Genomic DNA, 18,005 nt, shown 5'->3' on the forward strand with positions numbered 1-18,005 from the left:
ACTGAGACACTGCATGGGGCTGCATCAATGGCATACCCACACACTCAGCCAGGCAAGAGACGACATTTTGGGAGCATGCCCCAGAATAGTTGGTATGATGAGGAGTGTAGAGAGATGAGAGCCCAGCTTCAGAGGGATCTTATCTTAGGAGTCATTACCTATAGAAAATCTCGGATTGCTTTCCGACGCCTTGTGCGACGGAAGAAGCGAGCTTACCTAGTTCACATGGAGCGAGACTTATATCAGATGTTCTTGAGTAGGGACTCAGGAGAGGCATGGCGACTCTTCCATGAGCACTCCCCTCCCCCAGTGATTACTTCACCTGATGTGTGGGGCCAATATGCGACATCATTATATACGGTTCCTGGACAGGAACCCCTTCCAGACCCTACCAAGCCTTGCCCAGCTATGAGCACTTTCTTTACATCTGAGATGGTACAAAGGGCCATCGACAGGATGAGGACCGGGAAGGCATATGATCACGACGGTCTAGTAGCGGAGCACTTTATACATGCCAGGGATATGCTGATGGAGGTTCTCGCAGTGTTGTTCAATCGTGCCATGTGTGAGGGGTTACCTGAGACTTGGAGGTTGTCTAATATTGTGCCCATCCTCAAGGCTGGTGACCCTACAGAGCCTGGGAACTACCGTACTATTATGGTTGGACACACATTGGCACGGTTGTATGCATCTATTCTGGAGCAACACTTGAGTAATTGGGCAGAGGGCGAGGGTGTATGAGCAAAGGGTCAAGCCGGCTTCAAGAGGGGTTTCTCCACTCTTGATCATATTCTGACACTCAGGGCCATCATTGAGGAGGGCAGAGCACATGGGAGACGGATCTATTGTAGCTTTGTGGATTTTCGCAAAGCATTTGACATGGTACCAAGAGCTCGATTGATGCGCAGACTACAGGAGATGGGGGTGCCCATAGAGGTGATTTGGGGGATTATGGCTTTGTACAGATCAGTGATGGGACATGTACGCACTCCGGAAGGGGTATCTGATTTAGTTCACTCTACTATTGGAGTGAAACAGGGCTGCCCATTGTCTCCTACTCTATTTGGTATGTATGTTGATGAGGTGTCTGATTACATTGACAGAGAGGGTGATAGGGGTGCCCAATTGGAAGGGACGTGGATCCCATTGTTGCTATATGCTGATGATATTGTGCTGATATCTGACTCACCAGGAGGTATGCAACGACATTTGGATGCACTACGCAGTTTTGCAGAGGATAGTGGATTGTGTGTAAACCTAGGTAAAACCAAGGTTATGGTGTTTAACACCACACCGCAATGGGTCAGGAGATCAGCACCTACTTTCAAATATGGTCAGGAGATTGTGGAGTATACAGATGCATACACTTACCTAGGGGTAGTCTTTAATGGGCCGAGATTTTCTTTGAGAAGAGCAGCAGAGACTAGACTAACTAGAGCTGGTGCGGCTCTGGGAGGAATGGAGAGGATGTGTTCACAGGTTCAGTTCCAAGAACCTAGGACAAAGCTATGGCTCTTTGATACTTTGGTTGCCTGTACTATGTTATATGGGGTGCAGGTTTGGGGACCTTCTATAGGCCAGGATGGTTTGAGGCGTATAGAGAAGCCCCTGGTATCTATGATCTCTCGGCTGATTAGAGCCAAGGCTTCCGTACCGCATGATATCATTCGAGCGGAATTAGCTGCCCCCCCTATGGAGATTGAGGCGCTTACCAGATCATTCTCCTTTGTACACAGTCTATGGGATACTACCAGAGACAGATATGCCAGGGTGGCTCTAGAGTCCTCCAAACAATTAGCTCTTAATGGGGATACATCATGCTGGTATGCACAGATGCATCATGGTTTCAGACACATGGTTTCAACATGGACAACTTGCCTCCTTTTCAATACTCTGTACAGGCACCCTTGAGGTCTCTGACGCGGGTAGAGACTAATAGACTCGTTCGTCAGGATCTCATCCAGCTGGACACGAGGAGGACATGGATAGCCGATACAGGAGTTGGGCACAAAGATGGCTTTCTATAGAGAGCATCTTCTCCACCTCACGGGGGATGGGTTTGTGATTCGACCTAGCTATATGGACACGCATCTTTCTCATGGTTTGCGTTGTGCCATTGGACAGATACGCACGTCCTCACATCAGCTCGAGATTGAGACTGGCAGATTCACAGGGACACCAGTAGATAGCAGGATATGCCGCTTATGCCATCTAGAGCCAGAGACAAAGGTACATTACATATGTCATTGCACAGTGTACTATAAGATACGAGGCCGTTTTCATTGTCTATTCAGAGAAGGTTTTGGGCCTCTATCTAGGGTCATGAGTTATGAGGATCAGAGATGTCTTGGGCTATATCTACTTGAGTTACACAGGCATAGAGAAACTTTACTAAGGAGAGCTGGAGAGAGACAACCCCAGAGACAGATCACAGATTTCTTACACTAGATAATGTACACCCAGAAGAACAGACAAAGGAGCAGCCAACAGTGGAGAGGTCTGCCCGCACTACTAGCATTCTCATTGACCGAGCATTGGAGCTAGGGAGATCTAGACGACCCCGATGGAGAAGAGGAGCTACACAGTTTCGAAGGGGGCTACAGCAAAGGATTCGAGCCAAACTTGTTCGTCGTCCAGAGTGCAGATGAAGGTGGATCTCTACTTCCCTCCCATATTGTCTACACATTGTACTGCTTAGTCACACATTTCATGCCTTTCACCTTTCACACCTATCAGCTTAGTTTAGGATTCCGCAGTATTTATATTTTGTTATCCTAGTTTAATTTCTTTTGTTAATCTGACTTTGTATCAGATACACCGCATTGTAACTTTCTTGTCTCATAGGTCACTTTGGCCTTTTGAAGACGTTAATATAACATTTCATTTCTCTCTCTCTCTCTCTCTCTCTCTCTCTCTCTCTCTCTCTCTCTCTCTCTCTCTCTCTCTCTCTCTCTCTCTCTCTCTCTCTCTCTCTCTCTCTCTGCCACTTGCCCCTTGTCGCAAATCTAAGCAGGCCCAGCCCCTAGTCGCGACACTGGTCACTTGCCCTACTGGGCTGGTCCTACTCGAGCTACAACCCACATGGGCTGCGGGCTATCGCGCCACCTGTTGGGGCTGCCCACTCTCTCTCTCTCTCTCTCTCTCTCTCTCTCTCTCTCTCTCTCTCTCTCTCTCTCTCTCTCTCTCTCTCTCTCTCTCTCTCTCTCTCTACATTGGCTACCAGCACACCATGGCCACATGAATGACACTGTGAACCTGCGAATTTCTAGAAGCGGTTTCTCTGTCAGGTCCTCACCTACACGCACCATGGGACCAAAACCAACACAGCAAACAACCCCCCCGAAGCCGGACATCATGGAAGGGAATACGCCACCATGCTCACTACAAGATATATGGGGACTCATCTCCTCGATGCATACCACCATCATGAAGCAGAGTGATGAAATCAAAAACCTAGCTCTAAAAAACCAAGAATTGGAACACAAGCTCCAAATGCAAGACCTACGAGTCCATCATCAAGAGGAGAAGATGCATGAGCTCCAGGGTGCTCTTGATAAGCAAGCGGCTACAATGCAAGACACGCTAGCCACACATGATGAAAAGATTGCGCATATGAATGTATCCGAAAATGTGGGCTCTTGGAAAGATGTATTGAAAAACACACCAATGCCTCAGACTTCCCCAATGAACAGAGACATGTATGCTAATGAGGATGAAAAAGAATACACCGAACAAGAGAAAAGAAAAATGAACATCGTGATACGGGGCATCCCCGAATCCGACAACGAGAATGTAACCGGCCTGTTAACTTCAAAAAGGGCGGTAGACTTTACTTCAAACCTTGATTTAACTTTCACCCATTATTAGTCGTCTATTCTACCTGTTCTATAATGACACAAGAGAGAGGAATGGGATACAGATGCTAGAACGCATTTGTATGTGAGTCAGACACCAGATTGGCCCCTAAATAGGCGTCCCTTTCGGTATTTCTTTATTCTTTAAAAGAGGGAATAAAAGTTGTGGTTCCCTACAAGCTGCCCCGCACAATCTGGGCTGAATTTCTTCTGTTCTGGCGCGATTTCGGTAGCATAACTGTACTAGTACCCTTCACAGTCAGTATCCCACGCATTAGATGACTTTCCCGACGCATACGGACACTTTGCAAAACCTGGCGAGAATCTGCAGCACGCTGAATTCTCTGTTTTCTGCCCTGAAAATGCGCCAGATCACTTGTACAACGGTCCCTTGCATCCCCAAACCTCCTCGGGGTATTAGGGTCCGTTTAGGGCCAAAACCCTAAACCTGAAAAAATACACAGCAAGCTGTAATTCCCTGTTTTGGGCTCCGTTTCGCATGTTGGTCGCATCTGTAGTAAGACCTCGAGCTCCCACACCTGTAGGGCTACTTGCCCTTTGAATCGGACAAGATTTCGGGCGTGAAACCTCTCCGAATTCACCTGTACTTGCAGGGGATTAGCCACTAGCTAATCCAGTACCTGTGCAAGAGGCTCTTGCCTCGGCAATCACGCATGAACCCACACAACTGTATATTGGTCAATTGAAAAGCCCACTCGAGGGGCATAACATACTGCTATACGGGAGAGAGAGGCCAGTGCGTAGCGTGCAGAGCATCACTCCTGGCACCGCACTGTACATAAGAGGTAAGCAAGCACTCCATTGAAGCTCTCAACCTGTGACAGCACTCAAAAACGAGCTCACAGCTGAAAATCACGTTTTTGCCTTCTCTTTAAGTAGTAAACTGGCCTCAGAGTGCCAAGTGTCACTCATTTGTGCATTTTCCCGCTTTAGACCCTCGGGTCTAAAAATATCTCACCTGCAGCCTCTGTTGACTTCGCCACAGAGTAACAAAATGATCCCCGTGTGAAACTACACGTAATGACGCGAAGACATTTTGCCGTCCAAAAATATCAGTCCCTAAAATTTAGGAGTTTTTGCCATTACATTCTTCTAGGTCATCTGACCCTCTTTGTACACTGCAGCCACACCAAGAACTGAAATGTAGCCTATGTAGCCAAAGTGGGGTCATTGGCCACTTTGGCTAACCATAGTCCTTGTCCAACCTTAGTGCTCTTTAGCCCTCAAGCTTGGACTCTCTCTGAACAGTTCCACACTGGCTATGCAATGCAGTGCAGTTAGATTTCCAGAGGGGTCTTTCCAAAAGGTAAAACAAACGAAATTCCCCAAAGAAAGAGAAAATAAACAAAAATGGAATTGCCACTGGCTGGTGACAAGAAGGTCATTACCTTGAACACCGACATCACGGAAATGATCTCCGCTAACTTCGGAATGCATGATGTGGTGTTATATGGAGCACATCGAGTAGGCAAGAAGAAACCCGAAGAAAATCGGGCACTTGTGTGCACACTTCTGGATGCCCGCAAGAGGGCTATTATCCTCCAAAACGCCCGCATCTACTTAAAGGATAGCTCACTATACATTAGTGAAGATAGAACGCCGAACCAACAAAAGGCCAGACGTGAAGCATACGAAGCTCGCATAAACAAAAAAACAGCCCAAGCGGACACGAAAGGGGAAAAAGAGTGTGAGACCCATGGGTTCACGGAACTACACGTGACAAGTTGGAATTGCAGAGGCTTCCCGTGGCATAAAGGAGAAGGATTAACGGAAGTCCTACCACAAGCCGACTTTCTCTTTTTATTGGAAACATGGGAACACGATGCATGTAGAATACCACACATTGAAGATATGTCACACACTCCCTGCGGATGCCATGTACAAAAATGAGGGGACAAGGAGGAGTCGCGGTGATATGCCGAGAGGAACTCAGAAAAATGATCACAATTTGCAAGACAGATGCTCATAACCGGTACATATGGATCAAGTTTGACACAAAACCTAAACCTATGTTCATTGCCGGGTGCTACATCCCCCATAGAGAGTCACCATTCTATGGTGCCATCAATGTAGAGAAGAATTACCCTTTTGAGGATCTGTATGCCGATACCCATGCCTATGCACAAGAAGGGATGATTATGCTTATTGGGGACATGAATGCCCGCATAGCACATGCGCAAATGCAAATGGTGGATCTCATAACACCTCCAATGCTTGAACATAATGAGATAATAGATCCCACATGCCATCACACATTGAACAAGCATGGCCAATTTTCAAACAAGCTCTATGTGACGCCGTGGAACAAACAATGGGAAAAACGCATCGGCGAGGAAATCATGTTAAAGGGCTACCGCATAACACATGGTTTGATGAAGAGTGTAAGTATGTAAAAAAACAATTGCGGGCACTGTCAACGACGAACACGGAAGGGGAAACTCTATCAAAAGACTACACAAATCTCAAGAGGCGGAAAAGAAGAAACTATGAGCTACGCACAGAGACACAAGCCATAGCCAGCTTCAAGAAAAATCCCAAAAAGGAATGGCTGAAAATAAAAGGACGAAGACATGATATTATGGGGGACATAAGCCCAGATGACATGTGCATGTATGTGGAACAACTATATGTACATAATAATGCGGAAGAAATGCCACACATGCAAACCGATCTCCATGCCCAAGACCACTTTGATTTTGAAATGGTTAAAAAAGGCATACAGAAACTTGCAAATGGGAAAGCTCCGGACATACTACACTTGAACTTAGAAATGCTTAAATGGTCAGGTATGAGAGCCAGAGAGTGGATACATAGAATGCTAAACCAAGCCATTGTTCAAGGGCTGCCCGAGGATTGGCAAAAAAACTGGATCAAAGCACTTTACAAAAAAGGGGATGTAAATCGGCCTACCAACTACCGTACCATTATGGTAGGATCTTGCATGACAAAGCTTTTGGGAAGCATCTTAGAACAAAGCATAAGCACATGGGCGGAGACAAATGGAAAACGAGCAAAAGAACAAGCAGGTTTCCGACCAAAACATAGCACCATTGATCACCTTGTTTCACTCAGGGTATTAATGGAAGAGAGTCGGCTAAAGGGAAAAACATTATACTATTGCTTTGTAGATTTCACCAAAGCCTTTGACGCGGTCCCGAGAATGGGTATATGGAAAAGGATGGAATGCATAGAAGTACCGATGCATCTCAAGAGTGCGGTAGCACATCTCTATGACAGAGTCATATGTCAACTAAAAACGCACGAAGGGCTGTCCAAAGCTTTCTCAAGCAACATGGGGGTCAAACAAGGATGCCCTCTCTCCCCTACTCTTTTTGGATTGTGCATTGATCAAATAGAAAGCTTCCTCCCTCAACTAGAAGGGGATGAACCAGCCATTGGGATGCTTACACTTCTCATGCTCATCTATGCAGACGATGTGGCTCTTTTTGCCCATGACATTACAGCTCTACAGAAATTGGTCGATGCTTTACATGCTTTTTGTGAAAATGTGGGTCTATCAATCAATGTAAACGAAAAAAAGTTCATGATTGTAAAGACTCGTAAGTTGGATATCAACGCCCCCCTCATGTATCAAGGGAAACAAATTGAGAAAGTCGACAGTTTCAAGTACTCGGGGATTGACATTCCGTGCAACTATGCTTGGGGACAATGCGCACATAATAGAATTGACATCGGCCATGCCAAGTACTATCAATTTGAAAACATGTGCACACAAGGGAGCATAAAAAGATGGGAGATAAAAGCGACCATTTTTGAGACATGCGTGGTGCAACCATCCTCTACGGAGTGGAAATCTGGGGAGCAAGCATTTCAGCCCACACATGGAATGAAATTGAAAAAGTTTCTATGTAGACACATGGGGGTCAAAAAGACGATACCATACTCCGTGCTACTCTTGGAGAAAGGCAAGAGACCACTAGAAATGAAAGCATTGAAAAGAATGTACACGTATATCATGAAGGTCAAAGCGATGCGTACTACTCAAATCCCCCGCATTGCATGGGAAATGGGATGTGCGCCACAAAAGACAAAGAAAAGCAAATTTCTGTCATCGAGCCTCATACAGGACATTAAGAAATGGTTCGCTAAATGGAATGAATGTAGAGGCATATGTGGACATGCTTATTGAGGAGGGCAAGGAGGGAGAATACATACTGAATTTTGACATTGCATTACTAAATAGCCTCCACACCAAGTGGAAGACAACACAACACCGCTCGAAATTTAAATACTACTACAAGCATGTCAATACAAAGTATTGGGCAGGCTATAAAACAAACCCAATGGAAACCCAGGCCCACATACGAACACCCATGCCCCACATGGCACGAAGAGCCATTTCTTTGATGCGCACAAGGTCACATATGCTCAAAATAGAAACAGAGGGCTGGCTGAAAATTAATGCTTCTAAACGGATATGCACATCATGTACAATGCAAGCTCCCGAAGATGAAGCACATGTGACATTGGAATGCCCAAAATATGCTCACATCCGGGCTAATTTTCAACCACTCCTAAGCGGTTGTTCTACCTTTGCGGATCTATTATCCAAGAGAGACCCCTCCCCTACAGCTCTCGGAACATACCTCACATGCATACTTGAGCATCACAAGACACTCATAGGAACACAAAAAGAGAACAACACACACCATACACTCCCGTGAGGGGAGACTATGTATCACTTTGAGGTCCCATGGGTCATTTCTGGCCCCCCGCGGACGTTAATACCAAATCAAATCAAATCAAATCTCTCTCTCTCTCTAATTCATTTGCAGTTAAGTAGATGGGCAGAGAGGGGGTGTACGCGTAGCAAGACAAGCGGGTTTCGAGAGAGGTTTCTCTACTCTTGATCATATTCTGACACTCAGAGCCATTATTGAGGAGGGGAGATCACGTGGGATATGGCTCTATAATTGCTTTGTGGATTTCCGCAAAGCCTTCAATATAGTGCCCAGAGCTAGATTGATGTGCAGACTGCACGAGATGGAGGTACCCAAAGAGTTGATTTGGGGGATTATGGCTCTATACAAGTCAGTAGTGAGGCATGTGCGTACTCCAGAGGGGATTTCTGATTTGGTTCACTCCACTATTGGGGTGAAACAGGGCTGCTCGCAACTCCTACACTATTTGTCATGTATGTGGATGAGGTTGCTAACTGCATTGAGAGGGATGGTGATAGAGGAGCACAATTGGCAAGGACATGGATCCCACTATTGTTATATGCTAATGATATTGTGTTGAATTTTGACTCCCCGTAAGGGATACAAGGTCAGGAGGTCAGCACCCACTTTTACACATAGCCAAGAGACGGTGGTGTATAGAGATGCATACACCTATCTTGGGGTAGTCTTCAGTGGACAAGTGTTTTCATTGAGGAGAGCAGCAGAAACTAGATTGACGAGAGCTTATGCAACCTTGGGAGGATTGGAGAAGATGTGTTTGCAGGTTCAGTTTTAGGAACCTCGAATAAAGCTGTGGTTTTTCGACACTCTAGTGGCTTCAGCTATGCCTTATGGGGTTCAGATTTGGGGACCCTTGGTGGACCACCATGGCAGATCTGGTAGCACTGATGGTTGGAGATGTATGGAGGGGCCTCTAGTCTCTATGATCTCTCGGATGATTCGAGCTAAAGCCTCAGTGCCACATAAGATTATTTGAGCCAAGCTAGCTGCCCCCCCTCTCGTGGTCAGGCCCTTAATATATCAATATCCTTCATGTATAATTTATGGGACCTCCCTAGAGACAGATATGCTCGGCTAGCCCTTGAGTCATCTCAACAGCTAGCGCTACAAGAAGGGGACACAACATGCAGGTATGGGCAGATGACTTCATGGTTTCAGTCACATGGCTTTAGCATGGATAGACTGCCTCCGTTCCAGTACTCCTTGGATGCACCCTCCCTATCTCTCACACGGACAGAGACCAATAGACTCATACATCGGGATTTGATTCAGCTGGATACTAGGAGAACATGGATACAAACCACACAGATACAGCGGAGTACCAACAGAGACCAGCACGTGTCCCCTATGTCACATGGAGCCGGAGACAGAGTTGCACTACACATGCCACTGCCCAGTTTACTATGAGATACAAGGTCGCTTTCACTGCCTGTTCAGGGAGGGCTTTGGACCACTTTCTAGAGTCATGGGATATGAGCATCAGAGATGTCTGCGACTGTTTTTGCTCGAGATGTGCAGACACAGAGAGAGCCTGATGAGAGGAGAGACTAGCCAATCTCAGAGACCGATCACAAACTTCTTTAAAGCGGACACTAGGCGGCAAGAGGAGCAGCTACCACAGCAGAGCTCACATTCTCCTTATACCAGAGGCACGTTGATCAACGACCAAACTTGGGAGATCCAGATGCCCAAGACGGCGGAGGACTACACAATACCGTCGGAGACTGCAACAGAGGATCCGGGTCACTTTGGCCCGACATGCACACAGCCCGGTCAAACTACTTACCATGGAAGAGATTGATGAAATCCGCGATGATGGATCGCCTGTGAGTTTTTGAGGACTATTCACCTTGCTGATCTTGTACCACACACATACCCACATTGTCATATTAGCCATCATTCACTACTTTCACCCCTCCCTTGCTCGTATCATACACAGTTCCCTTTTTAGTACCTTTTCTTTTCATTTTCGGTACTCAAACATTGTAGCAGATTCACCGCATTGTAACTTTTTGGTCTCATAGGTCATTTTGGCCTTCTGAAGACATTAATATAACATTTCATTTCATTCATCTCTCTCTCTCTCTCTCTCTCTCTCTCTCTCTCTCTCTCTCTCTCTCTCTCTCACACACACACACACACACACACACACACGACCAGCATGCAGCAAGCAACAGCAAAACAAAAGGAAAACACCAAACAAGAGGCCCCTACCGCCGTGCTGCAGAAGAAAGAGAGCTACCAATGGCTAAGATGGAGAAGACGGACAGCCACATCCACTGCTGGACAGCAGCGTGCACAACCGGACTGCAGAGAAATGGCAGCCTCCATCACGCAGCACAGGAGCGCACTGGCAAGTAAGCTGGGCGTGCAGACGAACAGCTGCTACGTGGCAGGCCAGTGCACTATAGAAGCATCGGGAACACCAAAACTATTCCTTGGTTTTCAATCTCTCCTTCTGCTTATATATTTGCATCAAATCCAAGAGGCAAATACTTTTGTACAGCAAGAGGAATCTCTCAGAAGCCTTATCAAGCTCTGGAGAAGCTAGTGGTATAGCTGCCGAGGTGGAATTTCAAGTATCTGGAGATGGAACCTCAACAGCATGGTCCTGAGTTTATAACCCTCTGCAATCCAAGGAGCATCCTCCGTCACTTGCATCTTCTTTTCTTTGCTTTCCTCCTCCGTGCATCTGACTTTTCGCTACATGTACCTATAGACTCTGATAGAGTCTCTTACCTCTCCCGGACACCTGTACATTGTCTATACTTGGAGATCCCAGATGCCGTGTACATTCAGGTGCTAGATGTCTTGATCTGCCACATACAAAATAATGTCCTACATATATGCATGTGTGTATCAAAATGCACCTTCCGCAGCCCATTGCAGGAATTTAGACTCACCCACCCAGCAACATACCTTCATTAAAGAAAACTACCATTAGCGTTTGTGCTATCTGTTCAGCCTCCTTGAAAGGAAAAAGATACTTACCAGCGCGTTGCAACATAGTCTGTCAAGATAGGACTCTGGCCAGAGTCATCCTTTAGTTGTGCTATCTGCAGTCCACCAAGTGGCAAGTCAAGAGAAATTAAAGTCTCTGGTTAAGCTTTTAGGACAAAATGACCACAAGGGCCCATCCAAGTAATGCAAAAAAGTTTACCAAACACAGACAAATTGCAAGGGCTTACAGATCGTGCTAGCCCAAAGTCAGCTAGTTTTACTTGGCAGTCAGAATCTAGCAACAGATTGCTTGGCTGCAACAGCAAACAGAAATTTGTGAATAACATCACAAAGTAAGCTCCGCACCTGCAATTGAAGATTCTGGCAAAATTCCTCTCATGCTTCTACAATATTACTTTGATATCTCGATGTAGCAGCTCGGCTGAATGCAAATACTTCAATGACTTGAATAATTGGTACATGATAAACTGTCCAGAAGGTATACAAAATTTATGAAAATGGTCTCTTAGTACATGTGATCATCAGAAAACACAAAACAAACCAAGAATCGTCTTTGCACGTCCTTAATAAGATCTTCATTGAAGTACAAAAAAGAAGGCTGTCATGGGATGCACTTGATGCCATAAAGCAAAAGTAACCTGTTTGTGAACTTCTTCCAGTATGTTAGCCCTGATAACTGCATGCAAATCTGTCTCTGCAAGAGAATCGAGCAGGTCTAAATTCTCAGTCATGAGTCTCTTATGAAATCACAACCACTAAAAATAATTGCTCTGATGAATTAAAACGGAGAGGCGACCTACCCATGTATTCAAAGACAAGGTAGAGGTCACGATCATTCTCTGCCTTTAAAACGTTCAACAATCTGCATATGAGCAAAACGACAACCTACATACTCAGTTAGTTTGCATCTGAAATTCGCATGCTTTATCTATCTTAATTCATCAGTAACCATGGCCGAGTGCCAAAGGCATCTATAACGGATGCTGATTTTAACAGTCGACCTGATGTTAACATCCATACTAGCTGTGTGAAATATGAGGATCGTAAGAGGAGATTCACACATAGAACATGTGAATGGGAAGGTACTTGGCAAATCTAAGACACGTGATGAATCCTCTGGCAACAAATGCTAGAGCCATTGTGAACATTCAATGAAGCTTATTGTCATAAACTGATGACGTGGCGGGATCCTGTGAAATGCGCCGACAGGCTGACAGCAGGCCAACGGTAACCCTGCCAGAAAACGTGGTGACATGCTGACGTGGCAGGCTGTACGGACAATAGTACGGACGTTCCGCTTTTTGCCCTAATAGCTGTACGGATTTCCAGAAATTACGTTGAGAAGCTTTTGGGGATATTTCCTTCTGAGTTAATAAGCTTTTGATTTTGAGATTTTTGGGGCTCTGCTTTTCGGCATCCCTTGTAACAATAATTAGCTCTCTTGGGGCTCACTTCTTAGAGCATCTGGACAGAGTCTGAGAGTGAGCACCCACGGGCTCTCTTTGTACTTTGCACACAGATTAATATAAAAAGAAATACCGAAAGGGACGCCAGTCTTTGGGGCCAATATCTCTTAGCACAGAACTACGCCAGACCATGTCGTCTTTGTGAACTGTTTTGAAGTGAATCTCTATTGTGTAGCGGTAGAATCTTGACTTGGGGTGTCCAAGTTTGTTACAGTGGTATCAGAGCGAGGCCAATTTCTGTTCTACGGGGAAATCGGATCCTTTTCTCCTGACACTTATGGATTCGAACAAGAATCAGTGGACTTCTTCTGCATCTGCTAATGCGGGAGGAGATCACGAAGAAGATTTTGATGAACAAATGGAGGAAGAGTACGGGCCACCTCTGCCTACTCAGTACGAACTTGAAGAGATGGAACGTCGACAACAGGTTGAGGAGTGCACAAAGCAAATGATTAAATTTGCGAAGGATCCGCAGTTTGCAAAATTTTTGTCAGCAATCCAACGCACAAGTGCACACCCAATAGCAGAAAGCCACAAAACCACCCATCAAACTGGCAATCAAGAAACCTCCTTCTCCGAGGATGTTTACATAGCAAGAATTACAAGAGGTGGTTCAGACACAGATCAATCGACTTTTGGACGCAAACAACCAATCTAAAAAGCAAGAGAAAAAGCACAAGAAGGGAATTGACTTCCTGGGTTATTTGGGTCGTCAATCTTCTTTTGCATCGGCAAGAAATCAGAAGAAGCATGTACGATTTGAAGGACTACCCAATTCTTCTTCTTCTTCTTCTTCTTCTGACAGATCTTCTAGCTCTTCTGATTCGAGCGAGAAGGACAAAAAAGGAAAAGGGAAAGCAAAAAGCAAAGCTTCGGAAAGGGAAATAAAAAGACAAAGAAACCCAGATTTTGCCCAATTTCTGACAATTCTACAGAGGAGTCATCCTCTGACAGTTCGGACTTCGATTACCACATGTTTTATGCAAAGAAGAAGCATTTTTACGGAGCCAACCAATATGACTTTCTCGAAGACAAAAGCAAGAAAGTAAAAGAATTCAAAGAAGGTGGACAATGGATTAAATTTGAATCCTTTTCTGGGTTCCGAGATGCTCCGAGGGCTTTGGCCCTCATTCAGCAGTTTGACATAGCCTTCTCTGGAGGGCATTACTCAGAGCACTCCAAGATTAGGAGGGCTACATCTTTCTTCAAAGGAAATGCTCGAACATGGTGGTCCACTCTTCTTTTGAGGAAGGAAGGTCCAATCAAATGGTTGATATTCAAAAGGCTCTTTATTTCTTCTTGGCTGACTCGGAAGTACGAACGAGATATACGAACCGCTTGGAATCATCTTCGGATGACCAAGGGAGATTCTTTGGACGCTTATTGAGAGAGATTTTGGAACTCTTTTCTACCAACCTCTTCATTTAAGATCTCCTTTAAGGAAGAGATTGAGCTGTTTTGTTGCGGATCCCTAGAGAGATCCGAGACTACTGCCTGGAACAAAAGTTGAATTCTATTCAAGAATTGATGGGTCATGAGGAACGGGGTTTTGCAATACATTCGGGAAATTTGACTTACCCCACTGATGAGATCTTGCTTAGAGAACCCAACAAACCTCTCACAATGAAAGTAGAAAGAGAAAGAGTTCCCAAGAAAAGAAATACAAGGATACACTACACCGGCTCACTCTCCGAGAGAGAGCCAATTACATCAAGGAAGGGAAGTGTTTTGGATGCAGGAAACATGGGCACTTCTCCGCAAAGTGCCCCAAAAAGGCACAGCAAGAACAACATGAAGACAAGCCAGAGAGTTTGAGAGCAGCAGAGGAACATGGCAGAAAAGTCAAGATGAAAGCAAGATTGGTTCCAGATTGCATGGGTACTGACCCAAGCCTGATTGATGAAAGTACAGAACTTTGCCGAGCTCGGGGCAAAGTGAAAGATCAAGAAGCCTTGATTTTCTTCAATGGAGGAGCCAAGGCCAACTTCATTTCACCCGAATTGGCGACGCGGATCGAGATTACACCCAATAGGATGGGACCACCAACAGAGGCAGTTCTAGCGGCACCTGGATGGGACATAGCCATTACACCTGTCATGGACAAACTTTGGTTGCATTGTCAGGGGTATTTGGGGCACGATGACTTTTACATATAATACCCTTGGAAGGTTGTGATGTCCTCCTAGAAGTCCCTTGGTACCATAAGAACAACGCCGTGGTCGATTATTGGGCAAAGAAAGCGAGTTTGACAAATGAAAAGGGCCGAAAAATTGTACTTGATGTAAAACTGAAGGGCGAGTCTGTCCCTATTGTATTGGCTTCGGCCATTTCCAAATTAATAAAATCCACTCTCTTCGTTTACTCGATCTACTTGAAAGAGTTAAATGATGAACACAGAACGAACATGTCTGAACTTGATAAAGAACGCCAAGATTTCCTTCACATTCATGCCGATTGCTTCTCTGAGGGCCTACCAGGCGAGTTGCCACCATCTCAACCTGAGGATCATACCATTGATCTGATACCTGGAAGCACATCACCGAACCGGCTACCTTACAGCGTTAGCCGAGCCCAAAATGAAGAGATCTATGAAGCAGGTGAAAGACCTTTTGGAAAAGGGTTTATCGAGCTGAGTACTTCACCCTACTGCCCTCCGGTATTGTTGGTTTTAAACAAAGACGGATCTTGGAGAATGTGCATTGATTACAGAGCTCTCAATAAAATCACCATCAAGAACAGATTCTCGATTCCAAGGATCCATGATATTCTTGACCGACTACAGGGATCCTCTTGTTTCAGCAGGATTGATTTAAAAAGCGGATATCATCAAGTCAGAATTGCGGCAGGAGATGTCTACAAGACAGCCTTTCGGACGAGCTTCGGTTTATATGAATTTTTTGTGATGCCTTTTGGCCTTACTAATGCTCCAGCGACTTTTAACCGAACGTGGATAGGATTTTCATAGAGTACAGATTGTTTGTTGGCACTTTTGATGTAGTCTTCTCCAAGCATGAGGCAGAACATAGACACCATCTGCTTCAGCTCTTTCAAGCATTGCGAGATCACAAATTAGTTATCAATGCCAAAAGGAGTGAATTTTTCTTGCCGGAGATCCACTTTTTGGGACTATACGTGATTGGCCCGATTTGATGAATGTTCATCATAGACTTTTTGGGAATTCATCATAGAAGCTTCGAGGACATGGTTGATCAGTACGCCACAAATCCAATTTTTTTGGATGTATTCACTCGAATACAGAATGGGGAGGTAGTAGCTGGATATTCCATATGGGATGGCTACTTGATGAGGAAAACAATGTTGTGCGTTACACAGCCGTTGAGGGAAAAGGTTTTGACAGAGTGCCATTGTCCCCCTTTTACGGGTCACCGCGGCATTGACACCGCCTTGAAAGGTGTTTACTTCTTTTGGCCGAAACTCAAGAAGGATCTGGACGACTTTGTATGCAATTGCTTGGTGTGCCAAAAGGTCAAGTTTGACAGGCATAAAGTACAAGGATGGTTACAGCCTTTACTGATTCCCACCCGCCCTGGGAAAGTATTGCAATGGATTTCATTTTTTATCTCCTGTAGACACAGAGGCGCACGATGGCATCTGGTCTGTTATTGACAGATTTAGCAAGCAAGCTCATTTCGTTCCAGTGAAGAAAACAATCAAGACGGACCATTTAGTGAGATTGTTCATTGCCCAGATATTTTAATTATATGGCATGCCTGAGACAATAGTCTCCGACAAAGATCCCCAATTCACGACTTTGTTTTGGAAGGCTATTTGAGAGAACCTTGGCACATGGTTGCAGTTGTCACGTGACACATCCAACCCTATGTGTCCGTGAACAAGCTACAGCACGACAAGGGTTCAGTCAGTCCAGTCAGTCTAGATTTAGTAGTGCTCTGGCACTTTTGTGAGTCTGTTCGCAGACCGTGCATGCCCAATCACTTGGTGTAGATGCATATCCTCTGGTTGCACATAGCATGATCATAAGCATTCCCATCAGAATCCTTCAGGGGAACTTTCCAATGCATTTAGCCTATTTTACCTATTTTTGACATTTTTCACTTATTATTTTTAAGTGAGTTTTGTTGGAAAGTAGGTAGGGCAATTTTGCTAAGTTTGTATATAAGCAAACTAGAGCTAGCACTATTTGGCAGAAGAGGCAACAGGAGCCAAGCTTAGCAGGCAACTTCTCAGCAAGACCCCTTGATGGACTTTTCTTCCAAGCAGAGATTCCCCCCATGCTAGCGTTTTCTTCATCAGACCCTTGCCCTAGCGTTTGCATCAGCAACCATCGCCAAGCAAGTCCCATCCTGGCGTTTTTGCATCAGATCTTCACCGCCAGAATAACTCAGCCCTAGCGTTAGTAAAAGCCATCATCGACATCAGTTCTGGCCTAGCGTTTTCAGCAGGTATGAGCAGCGTTTTTCAGCCATGAAGAGCCTGCAATTTCAGCCCTAAAAAGTAGCAGATTTAGCCCAGAAAGACCATCAGTTTTCAACCTAAAGAAACCTCAGTTTTCAGCCCCAAATCTGCAGATTTTCAGCGTTAAAGACCCACAAAAAACAGCCCCAAAATCAGCATTTTACAACTAACCGCAGATTTCAGCCCATAGCGTTTTTGGACAGCAGTAGAAAGATTGCAGATTTCAGCCCTAGTGTCGGCCTCGCCATCCCCGTCGTAGTCGTCAACATAGCCTACACTTGCATCAGTCTCATGCATACCGTTTGTACCAGTTTGTGCAATCAATAGTAAACCACTCTCGCCGACGAGAGTGGGGCCTTCGGAGGAGGGTTTTACAACGTCTCTGGTGTCGTATCTCTCTTCTCTCTCTATCTCTCAGTCTCATACACTTGCACGCACAGTGTCCATTCACTTTGTTTGTGATCATAGCATTCTCTCATTAAGAACGGAAGGCTCTCCCTTCCATAAGAACAAAAGGAACCTTGAGCACAGTTCGGAGCACTCATCTTGAGCAAAGCGCAAAC

At 45.2% G+C, this 18,005-nt stretch overlaps 1 protein-coding gene across 9 annotated transcripts in view; it reads right to left on the reverse strand.

Moving 5' to 3' along the window:
* The window catches only part of LOC147456678 (uncharacterized), a 109,744-nt gene that overhangs the window by 38,430 nt on the left and 53,309 nt on the right, over positions 1-18,005 (reverse strand). For 6 of the 9 annotated variants that reach the window (XM_086515103.1, XM_086515102.1, XM_086515105.1 and 3 more), the window contains 5 exons: positions 12,340-12,401; positions 12,178-12,233; positions 11,935-12,006; positions 11,767-11,832; positions 11,570-11,634 (listed from right to left, as the gene is read on the reverse strand). In XM_086515103.1, the coding sequence (XP_086371229.1) occupies positions 11,570-11,634; positions 11,767-11,832; positions 11,935-12,006; positions 12,178-12,233; positions 12,340-12,401 (321 nt within the window). Of the gene's footprint in view, positions 1-11,569; positions 11,635-11,766; positions 11,833-11,934; positions 12,007-12,177; positions 12,234-12,339; positions 12,425-18,005 lie in introns of all 9 variants that reach the window. The other 3 variants (XM_086515107.1, XM_086515108.1, XM_086515109.1) reach the window with 1 other exon arrangement.

Source organism: Adiantum capillus-veneris, chromosome 6 (genome assembly GCF_014529385.1).
Source record: "Adiantum capillus-veneris isolate H3 chromosome 6, ASM1452938v2, whole genome shotgun sequence".
Taxonomy (NCBI): Eukaryota; Viridiplantae; Streptophyta; class Polypodiopsida; order Polypodiales; family Pteridaceae; genus Adiantum; species Adiantum capillus-veneris.